At 42.2% G+C, this 19,212-nt stretch overlaps 1 protein-coding gene across 1 annotated transcript; it reads right to left on the bottom strand.

The window, feature by feature from the left end:
- Positions 1 to 1,065: 1,065 nt before the first annotated feature.
- On the bottom strand, positions 1,066 to 3,967 carry LOC129339087 (primary amine oxidase, lung isozyme-like). Its single transcript, XM_054993689.1, has 2 exons — positions 2,581 to 3,967; positions 1,066 to 1,088 (listed from the first exon to the last, which is right to left on the bottom strand). Exons 1-2 carry the CDS (start codon positions 3,965 to 3,967, stop codon positions 1,066 to 1,068), a joined length of 1,410 nt encoding a protein of 469 aa, XP_054849664.1.
- Positions 3,968 to 19,212: the final 15,245 nt, after the last annotated feature.

The following is a 19,212-nucleotide window of genomic DNA, read 5'->3' as shown; positions in this document are numbered from 1 at the left end:
AGTAGGAAGGTAGCACCTTGTGATGCATCTCCATTTCAAGCCATGCTCAATACTATAAATAATTGCTGTGTTAGACAGTAGAAGGGAAGAAATTTGGGGAGATCTCAGGAGAAAACACATGAACTCAAGAGTCATCATCATCAATACTAATAATATTAACAATAATGTGCTTATATACCACTCTTATAGACATATTAGTATCCCACTCAGAATGGTGAACAAAGTCACTGTTATTATTATCCTCACAATAATCAGTCTGTGACGTGAGTGGGGCTGACAGAGCTCTAAGGGATCTGTGACTGACCCAAGGTCACTCAGCTCCCTTCAAGTGGAAGAATGGGGAACAAATCCAGTTCTACACACTAAAGTCCCACTGCTCTTAACCACTACACCAAACTGGCTCTTATAGACAGATTAGTGCCCCACTCAGAGTGGTGAACAAAATCAATGTTTTTATCATCCCGCAATACAGCTGGGGAGCTAGGGCTGAGAGGAGTGGCTTACTCAAGACTACCTTCTGATCTCATGGCAGGGGGTGGGGTGGGGTTTCAAACCAGCAGAATGAATATTCACAGCCCTACCACTTAACTACTTGCAACAAGAGAAGCAAAGGTTCAAATGTTTGTGGCTACAAGGTTGAAGAACCAAGCCTACCAGAGGCAGTAGAAAGGTTTTCCTCTAGAACACAAAACTGGACAGAAAGGCCATACGAAAAGAACTTGCTTGGGTTAAGTTGGGCACAAAGATTCTGTTGCTATCCTCTCCCTGTTCACAGAAAGGATGATGCATCCTCTTGGTGTTTCTTTGCACTGTGGCAAGCCAGTCATGCAGTATCCTCGATATGTATCTCCAAAAATGTAATATACTTGACTTCATCCATAAAAGAATAAACACAAGAAGAATAAATTGTCTACATACAGAAATCATAACTGAAGAAGAGTAATATGCAGGGAGCTAGCTATAGAAATCCCACACATTGCTCACACATGCCGTATTGGTTTGCTCCCCAGACGACAAAACCAGTAGAAAGTCAGGCACAACTTCAGTGTTGGATTAATTTGTTTGTCAAACACTCAGCAGATCCAGTTCTTCAAAGAAAGATCAACAGCAACAGCAACAGCTTGTTAGATGGATTAGCAGACACAGGACAGGAGGGTGGGCACACCAAGAAGAGAGCAGCACGTTTTATCTTGCCCTTCTTTCTTCTCCTCTGCTAGATAATTTCCTTGTACGCAGAAAAGAATGAGAAACCAATGGAAGAGAAAGAAACAGGGATTTTTCTCAGCCAGCACCTCTTAAAAATACTCATGTGGCTGGGTAGTTTTAAGAATTTTTTGGGCCATTTTGGGCCCTTAATGGCCAGGATCAGGCTACTGCCAGGCAGGGAATGCTCTTGAGCCCCCTATGGAGTATGGGAGTGCTCCTGGGGTGGCCACGGCCTGCGTGATGCCATCACTTCCGGGAAGTGACATCATTGCATGGTCCTAGGAGCACGCGCGTGTTTTGCGCGCGCAGTATGGTACCCAGTGAGTTCCACCACCTCTTTTCCCAGAAAAAAAGCCCTGGAAAGAAACAATCTGTAGCTACATGAGCAGACTACTGAGAATCAGGGAACAGGTTGGGAAAGAATGAAGGAAAGAAAAAGATCCCAAAGCATTACAGCCAGCAGGTAAGAGAATCAGGGAGTTGGCAGCACCAGTTGAAAAACTTTCAGGTTAAGCGACTAGAAGCAGCAGAACAAACTGCCTGACCCACGGCAGCAAAATCTACTGTCATCTCAGAGAGGCAACACTGCATGTCACCCATGAAGATAAGGGGAGTCTGGATCCCCAGCAGCACCTCTTAGCACAGGGATGGCTTGATCACAGCCCAACACTGATGGGCATGCATCCCAGCCTCCCAGGAAAAACTACTGTGCAGAAAGGCCATGTGCTGTCTGGAAGAGCCTTCTTGCTCTGGGGCTGGAGGCTCATATATGGGACAGAAAGCGAGATCCTACTTACAGTCCACGCTTATTTTAAAAAAATATTCTCACTCCACAACTCTCCCAAGTTTATATGGCAATGTTGGCATGGCACATGGTATTGTTATACTGCACTGTCCATCAGCTCCCCTGTCCCCCACATCTCTCTCCTGCTGATGATAGACTGGAGATTTTATTCATTGGCAGTTCTCAAGACAAGAGACCATTTGAGACTCTGTGCCCTTCCTTGTGAGGTCTCCAAGCTCTATTACAGCTTGCCATTCACTTAGCCCTCAATGCTTTTCAACAGCGGTGCTTGATTTTAGGAGGGGGAATTCTAGAGCAGTGTGGAAATGAACAAAGAAGACATCAACAAGGGTTCAATAAAACTGCTACAGGATTCGTGCCGCCATAAGGAGTCAAAAGGGGCATGCAAAGAATCCTTCTCATTCTAATCCTAGACAGAAACATGTTCCATGAACTGTGGATGTGAGAATCAACCAAAAGATTTAGGGACTCACTTTAAAAACCAGAAAAATCTCCAAATGCAGCTATAAGCTCCAGTAAATAGATGTAGATATTGCTACATTTCCTGAAAAATTAAAACTGACACTTACCTCCAGTGTCCAAGTCTGCTTTGTAATGAATATTGTGAGTGTGCATTGTTCCCAGTAACAACTCTTCAACCCTGTTTCCAAAATCTGAGGCGTTACCAAAGAATAAAGAAGTCTGAATGTACCCAGTGGCATGCACTATAACTTCAACAGCTCCATTTTGATGAAACACAAAATCCCAGATATAGTCATAGTTACCCATTGTAGAAATGGATCGGAAGACCAGAACTGAATCAACCACCCCTCCATAAAATGCACGGAGTAGCTGGTCATAATGGCGTCGTATTGGAATCCCGGAATTTTGCTCAAAGATGCAGATAGAATTTTTGTGTGTGACAGGTAATGAAGAATCAAGGAAATAGTGGCTGTCCAAATAGGTAGCTAAGTAAGGACAATCAATGCCCTGGGTGAGTGTGGAAGTTCCTTTCCCAAGGGCAAAGCTTAGGTCCATGTACCTGGTAATCATTGCCCCTGGACTATTGGAGCCATAGAGGGCAGTCGCATCTTGCACACTTAACTCATAGACAATCCGCTCACCCTCAAACCTAATGTCGAAGATCCGTGGCCCTCTGTTGACTTCCATTCCGAAGGCAAAACTCCAAGACATGAAGGTGACTTGGTTGTTCCTGATGCAGTAGCGTGGACCACGAGGTTCATATTGCAAAGGGCCTGGCCGCTCAGGTGGGACTCTTGGTTTCAGTGACGAGTATCCCCCATCAAGAGGCGCCTCCTTTACTTTGACCACTTTAACACGGCCCTGGTTGAATTGCCTTTCAAGGTCATCCATGCCCTTAAAGTACTGTCCATTATAGAACACATTCAGCACTTTCCACTCAGAAGTATTCAAGCTGCTAGCATCTACCTCCACATCCAATCCAACTGGATGCAAATAAAAACCAGATACTTTCTGACAATGACCTATCCATATTTTCCTGTCTCCTGATTTAAAACCTGGTGGCACAGCAGGGACTCCAACAAGGTTACTTCCATTATAGTCAAGTATCCTGTACATAAAGTTTTGAGCTTTAGGATATTCCTTGCTCAAGAGAATAACCATTTCTTCTCGTTCACTTCTCAAAAAAAATCTTCGGTAATATGGCAGCTTCCCTCCATACTTCTGCACTGTGATATCTTGGTGATATGTTGGCTTTGGAAGAGGACCCACTACATATTCAGTGACATTTGGGTCCTCTTGGTTTCCAAAATGGACCACAGCCAGAGCTTGTCGTGTAGGCTCTCTCCCTTGGTAATCCAGGAATTCCAGCACCTCTGCTTTGGGGGGAAGCTGAAGAACAATGGAATAGATGCAGTTGTCAGATGGCTTGGCTTCAAGGGGCTCTACTAATGGCACCCCCAAGTTGTTCCACAAGTACTTCTTCACTTGTACCATCTCTTCTGGAGTTAGATCAGCAAAGACCAAGCTGTAGCCATCTTGGTCTCCCTTCTTCAAGCACAAATCCTGGCGCTGGCTGTCACAAATTGTGAGTGTCCCTCTGCTACTTCGGAAAATCCAACCTAAGGTGAAAGCTATTGCTGTACATAAAGCTAGGAGGGCACAAACCAGTTTTAGGTTCATTTGCAGCATAGCAGGGTCTTGAGGTGTGTAAACCAGTTAGGAGATTGCAGAATGAAACAGCACGTAGAGTCCCAGGAGAGTATAAAGCCTGTGTTAGAGGAGGAGATCTCTTGTGCGAATGAGTTCAATCCTACATCATTTTCTTGCTTTAGCATGCACCTCCCACTCTGCATTTCTTTAAAACTTTATGCAAAGCAAGCAACAGGGTCATTAAACTAGTCATTAGTCTAGTTCAAGAGCACCTTGTAATTAGTCACACATTACACAAATAGATAATATCTAAAGTAGGCTTAAATGCTGATGGAGCCAGCTATAGGGAAACACTGTTTGAGAGAGGAAGGCCAAATCCACATTTACCTGGCACAGCGCTAAGCAGGCGAAGTGAGAGCGTCTTTCTGGCGCATTTTATGACGTCATCACACCACGAGAGCGGCATTATGGTGCGATGACATCATAAATCGCAGCAGAAAGACGCTCTCACTCTGCCTGCTTAGCGCTGTGCCGGTAAGTGTGGATTCGGCCGAAGTGTCACGACTCCCTTTCTAGCGTGGGTTTAGATTTGGTGCCTTGAACCCTCTTGTTATTTCACCCTCTGGGTAGATAATGCTGCTACCAGGAATTCAATTCCAATCTGGTTAACTAATTTCCCCCTGAATATTATGCACAAGCGTTAGGCTCCTTCGTGGGATTATGTGGCCCTAAGTATGAGACAGGTATATAGAAATCACATATAACTCTGGGGTGAACAACCCCCCCCCCTTTATTAGTACATGAAGCATATAGGATTCAGGTTGTTGGATAATTTTTCTTCAGAAAATAAAACTAGGTATGTTATTCTTCTGACTTAGGTGTCACAATCACTTCTCCTTTCACTCCTTTCACTCAGATTTCTTTTTTTTTTTTTGAAAAATTTTTATTGGGTTAGAACATTTTTATTTTTACATTACAGTCAATTTTCCCCTAATTTTTCGTTTCTAACCCCCTCCCTTTCCCCCCCTTTTGTTGACTTCCAACAGCTTTCCCACCCTCTGTCCCTTTTCCCTTGCTTCTATTAAATTCCTCTGTCTAAAACAGATATACATTCTCCATTATATTAAGCAGTACATCTTTAACTCCTTTACTTATTATACACCCAAACTATACGTCTTTAGATAAACAATTTATCCCGTTTTCCAGTTTTGAATATTTCTATATAAACCTATATATCATAAACCATAAAAATTTCCCACATTTAAATCAAACAATTTGATTTGTTCTCTATATATTACTCATTTCAACTTTTTATGGTAATTCTATATAACTCCTCGCATAATCAATCAATTTAACTCTTCTGTACATTCAGTTTGGTGCATATAAATCTTATCAAAGAAAGAAAATATTATTATTTACTCAATCCTCATGTTTAAACCTTATCATTAATTATTCTCTATCAATGTTCTATCAGTTAACCTATACATATCTATATATATCTCAATCAATTAATCTAACTGCTTATAAATTCACATTTCTCTTCCACCCCCGGTAAAGTCACCCCTCTCTTTTATACTTTTATTATACTTCAGTAGTTCTCAAACTGCCACAGTTTTCCTCCCACCTCCCATTTCTTCTCCAGATATTGTTTCAGCTTCTCCCAGTCTGTGTTAAACTGCCCTGAGTCCAGATCTCTCAGTTTTCTTGTCATCTTGTCCATTTCAGCCATATACAGCAATTTGTAAATCCAATCTTCAATAGTTGGCACTTCTTGTACTTTCCATTTCTGCGCGTACAAAAGTCTAGCTGCTGCAGTCATATAAAAAATCAACGTCCTATGATAGGCTGGAATTCCCTCCATTCCCAAGTTTAGCAGCAGGAGTTCTGGGTTCTTATTTATTTGAAACTGTAAAATTTCACTCATTTCTCTTATTATTTCCCCCCAGAACTGCCTAGCTACCTCACACGACCACCACATATGATAGAGGGAGCCCTCATGTTTCTTACATTTCCAGCATTTATTAGAAGTATTCAAGTTCCCTAGCGCAATCTTCTTTGGTGTCATGTACCAACGATAGATCATTTTGAAAATGTTCTCTTTAATATTAATGCATGTCGTTGTCTTCATTGTAGTTTTCCACAAGTATTCCCATGCCTCCATTGTTATTTCTTTATTGAAATTTATAGCCCATTTCACCATCTGTGTTTTAACTATCTCATCCTCAGTATACCATTTCAACAGTACTTGGTATACCTTGGATATTCTTTTCTTGTCTTCTTTAAGAAGGGTCTGCTCTAGTTCCGAGTTCTCTGTTCGTATGCCCCCTTTTGCAAAGTCCGAGTTGTATAAGTCTCTAATCTGTCTATACTGGAACCAATCATAGTTAGGTGATAGTTCCTCTTGCGTCTTTATTCTAAGTTTAGATACTTCAATCTTAGTTATTTCTTTGTACGTTAAACATTGTTGTTCATTATCCACAGCTCTCGGATCTATCACCTCATATGGAACCACCCACAAGGGGGTTCCCTCTTGTAGGTAAGTTCTGTACTTCTTCCAGATTGTATATAGACTTCTCCTTACAAAATGATGCAGGAACATCGAGTTGACCTTTACTTTGTCATGCCATAGGTATGCGTGCCATCCAAAAATTTTTTTATATCCCTCTAGGGCTAATAGTTTCTTATTCTTTAATGTCATCCAGTCTTTTAGCCAAACTAGGCAGATTGCATCATGGTAAAGTCTCAGATTGGGCAGTTGCATTCCGCCTCTCTCCTTTGCGTCTTGTAGAACTTTTACTTTCACTCGAGGCTTCTTGCCTGCCCAAACAAAATCTGATATTTTCCTCTGCCATTTTTCAAATTGTTTAGAGTCTCTGATGATTGGTATTGTCTGTAACAAAAACATTACTCTTGGTAACACATTCATCTTAACTGCTGCAATCCTGCCCAACCATGACAAATTCAGTTTATTCCATTTGATCAAGTCTCTCTCTATCTGAGTCCATAATTTTTCATAGTTGTTCTTGAACAAATCTATATTTTTTGCAGTCAGCTCAACTCCCAAATATTTCACCTTACTAGTTACTTCACAGTCCGTTGTTTCCATTAACAATTGTTGTTTCTGCTTAGTCATGTTTTTACATAGTATCTTTGACTTCTTTTTATTAATGAAGAAACCTGCCAAGTCACCAAACTCCTTGATCTTATCTATCACTTTTGGCATGTTCTCCAATGGATCTTCTACAATTAACATTATGTCATCTGCAAATGCTCTGACCTTGTATGAATAGTCCTTTATTTTTATTCCTCGTATTTCCTCGTCTTGTCGTATTTGTATCATCAGAATCTCCAATACTAATATGAACAACAATGGAGATAACGGGCAACCTTGTCTTGTTCCTTTACTAATCGTCAATTTCTTGGTCAGTTCATCATTCACTACGATTGCTGCAGTCTGGTCCCTATATATTTCTTTAATTGCTCTGATGAATCTTTCTCCCAATTGTAGCTTTTCCATAGTGGCAAACAAAAAATCCCAGTTTAAGTTATCAAACGCTTTTTCAGCGTCTACAAAGAAGAAACCAACCTCTTTATCGCAACGCTTGTCATAGTATTCAATAGCATTGATCACTGTCCTTAAATTGTCTCTTATTTGTCTGTCCGGCAAAAAACCTGCTTGTTCTTCCTCTATAACTTCCGAGAGCCACCCCTTCAGTCTCTCCGCCAATATCTTTGCAAAAATTTTATAATCATTGTTAAGTAATGATATAGGCCTGTAATTTTTCACGCTAGTCAGATCTTGGCCCTCTTTTGGGATCAATGATATATTCGCTTCGCTCCAAGTGTCTGGAATTCTTTGATCCCTAAAAACTCCGTTCATCACCTCTTTTAGGAATGGTGCCAGTTCATTGGCCATTGTCTTATAAAATTTAGCCGTAAGTCCATCTGGCCCTGGCGCCTTTCCTAGATTTGCAGATTGTATTGCCATATTTATTTCCTCATCAGTTACTTCACTGTTCAGCTTATTTCTCCAAGCTTCCGAGATCTCTGGAAGTTTGGTTTTCTCCAAATATGATGCTATTGATTCTTTGTTTACTTCTTTTTTATTATACAGCTTAGCGTAAAATTTATAAAAGGCTCTGCTAATGGTAGTCTGCTCCAAATACGTTTTGTTTTCTTCACAAATTTTATTTATTATTTTCTTTTCCCTTTTCTTCTTTAATTGCCATGCCAAATATTTCCCAGGTTTATTAGCACCCTCAAAAGCTTTTTGATTCAGTCTTTTAAGGTTCCACTCCAATTCTTTATTACTCATTGCTGTTAACTGTTCTTGAAGAATTTTGATTTCCTGATGTATTTTCTTTTTCCCTGGTCTCTTTTTTAACTGTACTTCTTTGGCCTTTATTTTCTCCTCAATCTCTTGTCTTTTCTCCTCTTTCTTTTTCCTTGCTCTACCATTTAAGTCCATTAGTATGCCCCTTACAACCGCCTTATACGCGTCCCAAACTTTACTGGTTGGTACTTCTTTATTCACGTTGTATTGTATAAAAAACTTAGTCTCTCTTCTCAATGTTTCCATATTCTCACTTTCCTGTAACAAGTCCTCATTTATTCTCCAGGCTTTCCTTTTTCTCCTTTTTCCAAATTTCCACATAATTGGGTTGTGATCTGAGCCTACCATCGGCATTATTTCTACCTCCTTAGTCCATAACGCTAAGTCCTTTGAGGCCCAGATCATATCAATTCTTGATAATGTAAGATGCCTTGCAGAATAAAAAGTAAACTGTCTGGTTTTAGGATATTCTCTCCTCCATACGTCTTCGAGAGTCTCTTGTTGAATCAACTCAAAAAAAAGCTTTGGCAATAGTCCTCTTTTCTTTTGTGCTTTTGTAGTCTTTTTGTCTAGTTCCAAATCTGTCACTCCATTGAAATCTCCAGCAAGAATTATCTGGTCATATACAAGATCATCTAGGTGCTTCCTTAAGTCTTCAAAGAAGCTTTCCTTTGCACCGTTAGGTGCATAAAGTCCGACTACCAACACTCTCTTTAAGTTCCAATTACATTCCACTGCTACAAATCTAGCTTCCACATCTCTCATAACAAATTTTGGCTGCAGCTCCTCTTTTATATACAACACCACTCCTCTTTTTTTCTTGTTGGAAGCCGCTACAAATTCTTTGCCCAATTTTCCAGATTTTAAATATTTTACATCCTGTTTTCTAATGTGGGTCTCCTGCAAACAAACAATATCACATTTTTGTTTTAGTAGCCAATGAAAAATATTTTTTCTCTTATTCGGTGAGTTTAGTCCATTTACATTCCAAGATAATACTTTACACTCCATATTCATGGTTTTGTTGGTAAGTCTTTTTCATTGTCCTTGATAAATCTCTCCATCTCCCGCTCAGATCTGATGCGTTTTTTTGCCCCTCCAAACTCAAAGGACACTCCTTCCGGTAACTCCCATCTGTATCTGATATTCATGTCCTTCAAAGTCTGAATTAGCACTCTATATTTTTTCCTGTCCGATAACACTGATCTGGGCAATTCCTTCATTATAATAATCGTCTTGCCATCAATCTCCAATGGATCTTGAAATTGTTTTGTCACAATCCTCTCTTTCATATTTCTAGTTGTAAACTGCACGATCACATCCCTTGGTAGTTTCCTCTGGGTTGCAATTCTCGAGTTCACACGATACGCCACATCTAGGATAGCCACAATTTCCTCCTCCTCCTTCCCCAGGTAATCAGCCAACACCTCAGTCATCTGTTCTTGCGCTGACTTCCCTTCCACTTCTGGCAGACCACGAAAACGAAGCTGCTTCTCCATGTGTTTAGTTTCTGCAACTGACATCCTCCCCTTCACCAGCCTCATCTCTGTTTGTTGCGTGTCTATTAAATTCTCCATCGCGTCTTCTACTGTTTTAACTCTCTGCTGCGTTCCTTGTAATTCACTGCTAATCGTTTCCACACCTTTTTTCACTTCTGACAGCTCCGACTTTACTGTCTGTGTAACTTCCTTGACCTCTTTAATAAGCTCCAATTTCGTGTCCTTAAGTTCTTTCATCATGTCTATAAGTTTTTTGTCCAAATTTTCTATTGCCGATTGCCACTCTTTTTTCGACATCGTGGGGCTTGCTTTAGCTCGCTCCCACGAATCTGCTCTCTTCCTCAGCTCCGTGGCGTATAATTAAACGTTTTCCTTTTTTTTTAAATGTCCCAATCTTTGCCAAAATTAATTTTTTATATCCAAAATGTCGGGCGTCTTTTCTCTATGGTTTCTCTATGTTATTATAATCCAAGATGGCCTACTTCCTCTTCCGCTGAAGCCACGACCCTTCCACTTTCAAAGATGGCGATTCCCCACTTCCTGTCCTTTGGCAAGGGCCGCTTCCCTCCAGCCACTCTATTGTTGTTACGCACTTCCTGTCTCCCGTCTTCCCACAGCAGGTCTCGCGATGGTGTCTTTTTCCCACAGCTCCAAAACCACAGGTATTCAAAACAATAGTCCAATTTTTGTAATAACTTCTTTAAACTTAGTCTCTTTTAAAATACAACTCCTGCCGAGTCTTCACCTCCTTTTCACTAGTCTGTTGCAGTTTAAAAATCTACTTTCTTTCCTCTCTATTTTTGTCAATCTGTCCCGTTTCAAGAGATAGCGATCTTTACCTTCTCTTCAGCTTTCTCGGGTTGTAATCGCTGTTTCGATCTTAAATTCTCCTCTCGACTTCCCTCCCCGATCGAAGCTTGGGTATGTAGGTCTTATGCCAGCCGAATTGGCCCCAAAATTGCCGCAGAGATTATAGCCGACCCGTCGCAAGGTGGGACCTCAAGGATCGGGGGGGAGACTCCTTGTGTAGAGCCCCCCCTCGTCCGAGATCTAGCTCACCCTAGGGTCTTGAGCGTTCTTTGCCTGCTCCCCGCCTGAGAGCAGTCGGCCGCGGGTTATTTTCACCCCTCCGGCCGGTTAAAACGGCAATCCGGTCAGCTCCACAAATGGAGCTGCGTTAGACCTCCATGAATCCCAAACCGGAAGTCCCTTTCACTCAGATTTCTATTAGTTTATTCATCTCACTTTCCCATGATACTCTGGCAATATCAAGATATGACTCTTTCTAGTACTCAAATTGCCCTCTATGAGTATTTTATTTTCCCCTTAGAATCCCAATGACTTTCACAGCACTATTTTGGATTCTAATTGGTAGACATTCTATAAACTCCCGATAACTTGACTTTTAACTCCCAGCTCCCACAGCTAATTGCCTCTCTCTCCACACACACTTCTCAGCTCCTCCCATATTCTCAGTCATCAACCAATCATCTCACACACTCATCCCTTTCTTTCAACTCCCATCTTCTTCTGTAACACACCAAGCATTTAAAGAAACACACACTTAACCTCAAATTGTTACTGGAGGTTTTGGTGCAATTCCTTTAAAATGAGTTGAATTGGAGACACAGAAGAATCTTCTTCTGGTGGATTCTCATTGCAAAAATCACATGTGCATTTCTGTGCATATGAGCCATCAGGTTGCTGGTAACCCTAGCAAGGGATTATCCAGGCAAGTGAGAAGCAGAAGAGGGTTGCCTTAGGAACAGCAAAATATATTAAGTCTAAGAGCAGCTTATCCTATTCCCACCATTCACATGTGACCCCTGGCTTCTCATCTAGTCAATTACAGCATCAAATCACTCAACAAATGGAATGGGGTAGTACAGGGGAAAAAATTGGTTGATTCAGATTGGTAATACCAAACTGGGAAAAAATTCAGAATTCAGGGAATACTGAATTTATTCTCCAGTTCGGTAACACAGAGCAAATTCAGTAAAATTCACCAATTGTTTCCTATAGGAAACTCAATTCGGAAATTTTCAGTGGCTGAAAAGGGTCATTTTTTGGACCAAATTTTACCAAATTTGCCAGAGTGCTATTTCTAACTGTCTTCTAACAACCCCCTAAGTTTCATGAATATTGTACCCCAGGTGGCCTTTTTATGCCCCACCCCCCAAGTACGTGTCCCCAGCCACCTATAATTTCCGTTATTCCCTATAGGGAAAACTATGGGAGCTACCCAGGAGGCTCAGAGTGGCATTTTGCAAGCAAAATCCACTAGATTTGCACTGGACCTACTCCTATCTGTCCTCTAATGACACCTCAAGTTTTATAAAGATTGGACCATGGGGGGAGCACATTTTATGCCCCCACCAAAGAAGTTGTCCCAGTTACCTCCAATCTCCATTATTCCATACTGCGAAAACCTACAACTAGCCTTAAAACACTTTTTAAAAGTTCACATTTCACAACTCTCTCAGGATACCCAAAAAGTACACCCAAACACCACTAGGTTAAGTTAACAAACTGAAACAAGCACCCCACCAACACCTCCCAAAAGAAGAACAACCAAAAACAATTGAACACCTGACCAAACCAAACTTCTATCCCAACAGAAAACAGAACCCAGCAAAAAACACCAACCAAGCGTCTGCAAAGAAAGCCCAACAACAGGGGGAAATAGCAGCCCCCAGATGAACAAATGAATTTTTTTAAAAATTAAAAGGAACTATAAAATTACAAACAAATCACCTGTAACAAGATAAAGGAACCCCCCACACACACCCGAAGAACAAGCAGCAAAATGAACAGTAAATATAACCAATTTCAAAAGCCAGAAATTAAAGCCCCTCTTTATAAAAGACCAGTCAAAGCCCCCCAGCAAAAAAGCAGTTTTTAAATCGCAGACTAAGAATAAAACTCCCCCCCCCCATCTCATTCCTCCCAGCAACCAGGCCAACCCTCATCCCCCAAGCAGAGAAAAAACCCACTGAGTCTACAACTCTCAAAGCAGGCAGCAGCCAGGAATCCACTCCACTCACTGGGCAGCAGGACCCAGTCGCAGTTCAAATCAGGCCAGGAAAGAGAGCCAACAGCCAGGAGCAGCAAGCAGGCAGTGTCTCTCAATCTCCAGGCCAAAGCAAAATCGAGGCTGACTGAGGCAAGCCTCCTAAGTTAACTCCTTACAGAAAACAGGGTTGGTCTCTTTGCTTCACAGTCAGGGACAGAAGGTGGCACTTGGGGAGCAGATGTCACCAAGGTACCCACTGGTATCTGGTGTTCCCCAAGGGGTGATTCTCTCCCCAATGCTATTTAATATCTATATGCGCCCCTTTGCCCAGTTAGCCTGAAGTTTCGGACTGGGATGTCATCAATATGCTGATGACACCCAGTTGTATCTGCTGGTGGACACCTGGACAGATACCATCCCGGATGTTTCAGGCAGGGTTTTGGACACTGTGTGGATGAAGCAGAGTCACCTGAAGTTGAATCCTGTGAAGATGGAGATCCTGTATCTGGGTCAGGGGTTGTTGAGCTAGGGAATCCAGCTCCCTGCCTTAGACAGGGCACCTTTCACATCTGCATCAATGGTGAGGAGCCTGAAGGTGATTCTGAATACCTCCTTGTCAAGAGAGGCCTAGGTCTTGTCAGTTGCCAGAACTGTGTTTTTTATCTTTGGCAGTTAAGGCAACTTGCTTCCTACCTCTCCACCTAAGACCTAGCTACAGTGATCCACACAATGGTCACCTCCAGATTGGACTACTCTACACAGGGTTACCCTTGAAAGTGATCCGGAAATTGCAACTGGTCCAGAATGCAGCAGCACATGTCCTCATGGGAACCCCATTTAGGCCACATATTCAACCTGTACTGCACCAGCTGCACTGGATTCCAGTTGAATTCTGGGTCAAATTCAAGGTATAAGTCTTAAGGCCCTTAATGGACTGCATATCTTCAGGACCATCTCGCTGTTATGATCCTCAGAGGGTGTTACGCTCTGCAGATCAACATCTGCTGGTGGTCCCTGGCCCCAAGGATGTTTGCTTGGTCTCAACCAGGGCCAGGGCCAGAGCCTTTCCTGAGTCCTGCAGGACTTATTACAGTTCCACTGGGGCTGTAAAATGGAGATGTTTCACCAGGCCTTTGAGAGTGGTTGAGGAGCTGGCAAACTGTCCTACTTGTCCCTTGCCTGTTTTGCTTTATTCCGCTCCACTTTTTAAAGAAGTCTGTTGATTTTATTTTTATGATTTAACTGTTATTTATTGTGTTTTAAATTGTGGTTTTTATGATGTTGTGACCCGCCCTGAGCCTACTTGCGGGGAGGGTGGGATATAAATCAAAGAAAGAAAGAAAGAAAGAAAGAAAGAAAGAAAGAAAGAAAGAAAGAAAGAAAGAAAGAAAGAAAGAAAGAAAGAAAGAAAGAAAGAAAGAAAGAAAGAAAGAAAGAAAGAAAGAATTGCTATGTTGGAAGAAGAAAAATCATGCAGAGAGCATAACAGAAGTGAATCAAATGAAATTACCTTAAAAGTTACTGCTAAGAAAGATTTTTTTCCTGTCATTTATGTGGGGAAAGAGGGCACATCAGGTGGAACTGTCCCTTACTTGAATCGCAAAGTGAAGGCTTTAAATTGGAAAATAGACTGCCATTCAAAGCTGCTGGGAGAACCTCACTTAATGGTAATGAGCAACCAACCAAGAAAAGCTTACTCATTGCCCAAGGACATGAAAAAAGGACAGAATGGATCATAGATTTCGGTTGCTCAATAATATGTGCTGAGACAAAGATTTCTTTGAAGTGTTGAGTTCTTTGAAGTGTAGCTAATGGAGAGACCATTTCTTTTGAAGGGATTGGAAGTGGGACGTTGTACTGCATGGCCCCTAGTGGTGAAATCAGAGAAGTGCTTGTAACAGACTGCCTTTATGTACTCAAGCTACAGACCATCTTGCTTTCTGTGATAGTTATGGGGAAGGAGTACAAATTGGATTAGATGAAGAGAAATGTTTTATTAGATTAAACTGATTGGATTGGATGGAGTGGATGGAGTGTTCTGTGCATGTGGAGCTGTAACAGCGGTGGGGGGGGGGAACTCCCTCGGTGGTACTGTGACATGGGGAAACGGCTTGAGAGGGGAGGAGGAAACCTTCCTTCCCCCCACAGAGGCATTCTGAGACCATTTGGGCTCTCCTTTATTTTGTAACAGCCATTTACTTTTTAACTGATGTACAGCTGCAGAAACCTCAGTTGGGTCTAGGGTTGCCAGGTCCCCCTGTAGTCCTGGCAGGAGGTGCCCCCCCCCAGACCTACCTTCTTGGTGCCTTGTGCCCCAGGACTGTGCAATGACATCACTTCTGGGAAGTGACATGAACATGCAGGCCGTGGCTGTCCCTGGGAGCCTCCCGCACTCTGTGAGGGGTTCTATTTGGACTGAATCGCGCCAAATTTGTCCTGGATCAGGCCCAAGTTGGCCTGAAACAGGCTGCTGCTGCACAGAGGAACACTCTCCCACCCGGCAGCAACCTGATCCTGGCCATTTCTGCCCTGTTTTAGCCCATGGGAGTGCCCAGTGTCACCCAGGAGCGTACTGCACCATTGGGGAGTGCTCCAGTGAAACCCATGCCTCCCCCACCGGCCAGGTAAGGGGGCAGGGGGTGGAAGCGGGGAATCCCTCTCCCCCTGCGGGGGACTGGTGGTAACCCTAGTTGGGTCTGAGGAACCCAGGCCCAACTCTTCAAAAACCTGAACATCTAGAGAGACCCTCATGAGAGCTGGCTGGCCCATTTATTATAACCTGCAAAGGCTGCTGTGGGATTTTCACTACAACAAACAGATGAACTGGGAATATGTAGACCAGTTGCTTTTGGTGGCCAGAAGTTGAATGAGAAACTAAGTATTCCGCAACATGATTAGAATACTTAGTTAGAATGGAGGCTCTCAAAGTTTATTGGAATATGGAACACAATGCTTTGTAATGGCTACTTACACAAAGCGCAATATAGAAGTTCAGTTATGGAAATGGATCCACAAACTCTCTGAACATATGTTCACAACTTATGGGGAAACAGAATGTGGTTGTGTAACCCTTGGTCCACTAGAGGGAGTTAAAGAATTGGGGTATTCCTTATAAGGAAAAAAAGGCGCAATTTTCCCTGTGAGATTGGAGGGCCTGAAGCTGCAGGGAGAAGCACTCCCACCTCAGAAGCACTTCTTTCTATGAACACTCTATATTAATGTTTTAGACTCCTGTGAAGAACAGAAGACACCCTAATGCAGAGCACAGCTACAAGTTGTTGCATTTCAAGGAACTGCTTGACCCAAGTCAGAAAGACTGAGATCCGGGTCTGCTTGACATCCCGATTGGTTAGATGACTGTCGTTGTATATGCTTTATTATTGTTCCAAATAAGATGGGTTTTTTTCCCCAAGATGGTTCAACAACAATCATTTAACAAAACAAGCCTGTTTTACTCAAGCAGACCCAGGGCTCAGTCTTTCTGACATCTTCTAGCCAGCCCCTTGAAATGCAACAATTTGTAGCTGTGTTCTGCGTTGGGATGTTTTCTGTTCTTCACAGGAGTCTACAACATTAATAGAGAGTGTTCATAGAAAGGTGTGCGTCTGAGGTGAGAATGCTTCTTGCTGTCAGGGAATATAGAACAGATGTTTCGGAAGGAACAAGAGAAAGGGCACATTTTATAGAACAGATGTTTCGGAAGGAACAAGAGAAAGGGCACATTTTAAAAAAAATACTGTTGGATTCGCTCGGGAGATGTGTGTACGTGGGATGAGGCAGGAAGCGCAAAGACGGCACTATAGTGCAATCTCGGTATCTGTGGCACACACAACGGGATTTCGCTATGACAGATATCTGTTTAAAAAAAAATTAACAACGGGGGAAAAATAAGGAAAACTATCCCAAGGATTAGCAACTGAAATGATATTTAAGGGAAAAAAATTTGGGCTATTGTGACTGCAGATGTTGTATAAGCAAGAAAAGGAAGATAAGTGGGGAAAAATGAAGGGGAACTTGTTTGAAGGACGTTACTGGTGAACTCGGCCAATGGGAAGGCAAGGTATGGCAGCTGACACTGATTGACGGATGTTTAAAAAAAGGGCGCCAAAAATGCGATTGCTGGCATCCACGGACACCGTGAAACTCCCGCAAGAAAGCCGCAACTGGAAATCTGAGGGAAAACCGAAAGAGATGCGTTGAGAGGGTTAGGTAATGTGACCGGCACTCGGGAATGCGGATTTCTTGTGGAAAATAACCGGGGGAAAAGGGGTAATGTGGATTCAGCCCTGATCTGAGGAGAATGTGGTCAGAGAGTGCAAGGATACTGAACTGGGTGCCGTACATCAAGAGATATATTGAAAGAAACCTAAGATGTGGAATGGTACAATAAAGGAAATACTATCCATTGGTCCTGTTTCAAAGTTACTTGTTTGTGAGGGTCATGAGATTGTTATTCCATCATCTGTATAGAGAACATTCCTAGAATGCCTACAGGATAACGAAGCAATGGGTCACCTGGGATTCATGTATCAGAAAGGGGTTTTTTTTGGATTGGTATGGCAAAGGATGCTGCAGAATGGATGGAACTGTAGCTCAGCTCCTTGCTGCTTACCTCCTTTATAGTAAATGTAAAGACCAGTGAAAACCTTAGGGCTTGTAGGTTGTCCACTTGTTCCTTCATCAGTTAATGTTCTTGACTGCTTTCCAGATCTCAGCCAAGTTCCTCCCTAGACTCAAGCTAGTAGCACTAAGTATATACACCAAGGATTGAAGTTGTTTTATTGGACATTCTCACTCACTATTTGGACTTTTGCTATCCAGGACCTGTGGAATAGAAATATGCTGGGTTGTTACTATGCACTTGCACTTTAATAGTTATATGTGCAATGAATTCATGTAGCAATTGGTAGCACCAGCACTTTATTATCTTGAGGTACCTGTATTTTAGCAATTGTATGAATGGTTTTCCACATGTGAAGTGTAGAATTAATTGCATTGTTAATTGTATTAATAATTGTTCATTGTACATGCATTTTACTGTGTATTGAGTTTATGTATTGTATTAGTAAATACATTGTGACTGTTAGCAAGGCTAGTACGTGGTCATTGCTGCTATACCCACTTTGTTAAGAACACTCTTTACTCGCTCTTTTTTTTGCTGACTCTAATGATAGGGCTGACAGGTCCCTTTACCCTCCCGGCAGGAAGAGGGACCCAGTACTCAGTGTTTTCCTCTCCTTGCACACATGCAGACCTCCTAGCACTACTCAAGACATCACTTTCAGGAGCGACCAAAATGGCCTGGTGTGAAGTGCAGGAGTGCTCCTGGGGCCTGCACAATGTCCTCACTTCGAGGACGTCGTCTTTGCACCATGCCAGGAGCATGCCTGGGAGGCCTTTCCCCCTGCCCTTCCCCCCCTGCTGGCCAGGTGAGTGATGGCAAAAAGTGGAGGGTGGGAGTGGGAGACCCCCTGCCCCCAACTGGGGACCATGGCAGCCCTATCTAGTGAATGAGTCCCATTGAGCTCAATTGGACTTACTTCTGAGTCAACAACATGCTTAGGATTGCACTGCAAATCTCTCCACCCCTTCTCCCATTAAATTGCTTGACGTTTTTACTCCTCCTCTTTCCCTTTTTTTTTCACATCCAGGCTGTTGAAGAGTTTTGAAGAGCTTGAAAGCTTGCATGCTACGCTGTGCTAGCTTGTATTAATATTAATAAAAGGTATTGCATACCTTTGGCGTTTGTTTTTGAATATTTTAAAAATATAATATTTTGAATTTATCTCATACATACACTGTCATCTGATCTCTTTTCTATGTATTCCCTTCGTTTCTATTGCAGACTCCATATTTCTGAAGATGTGCCTTGTATCGCAATATAACGTTTGGCAAGTTGCTGTCCAAAAAGCTGATGAAAGTTTCAAGCAAAGCCAAGAGTGCTTATTCTGAATAAATAATAAATCCTGAATATTTATAGGTTTGTGATGTTTTTCAGATTTTATGAGCTGTTTTGGGCACGAATTTCTGTTCATTCCAGCTTATCCATTTCTCTGCTCTTTTTCCTGTTGCCTCACTTTAACTTCTTCTATTGACTTTTCTGTTGCTAAATACCAGCCGTCATCACACAGCCATAAATTTAGCACCAAACTAGCGCCATCTCCCGCTGAATGCTCACCTTATTCCAGTTCTCTTGCAATTTCGCCATTCTCCCCAATTCATGCTTTGTGACTCTTTATGTCGT

The sequence above is a fragment of the Eublepharis macularius genome, chromosome 12, assembly GCF_028583425.1.
Source record: "Eublepharis macularius isolate TG4126 chromosome 12, MPM_Emac_v1.0, whole genome shotgun sequence".
In the NCBI taxonomy this organism is placed as follows: domain Eukaryota; kingdom Metazoa; phylum Chordata; class Lepidosauria; order Squamata; family Eublepharidae; genus Eublepharis; species Eublepharis macularius.
Note: the sequence above shows the minus strand (reverse complement) of the source record. Positions and strands in the feature narration are given on the sequence as shown.

Excerpts from the sequence above, each read along its gene's own strand:
- LOC129339087 (XM_054993689.1), bottom strand. The coding sequence starts at position 3,967 with ATGGTACAAGTGAAGAAGTACTTGTGGAACAACTTGGGGGTGCCATTA. Across the intron at positions 1,089-2,580 it reads AGCAGACTTGGACACTGGAG|AACTGGATCTGCTGAGTGTT; the intron begins GTAAGTGTCAGT and ends CTTTCTTTGAAG.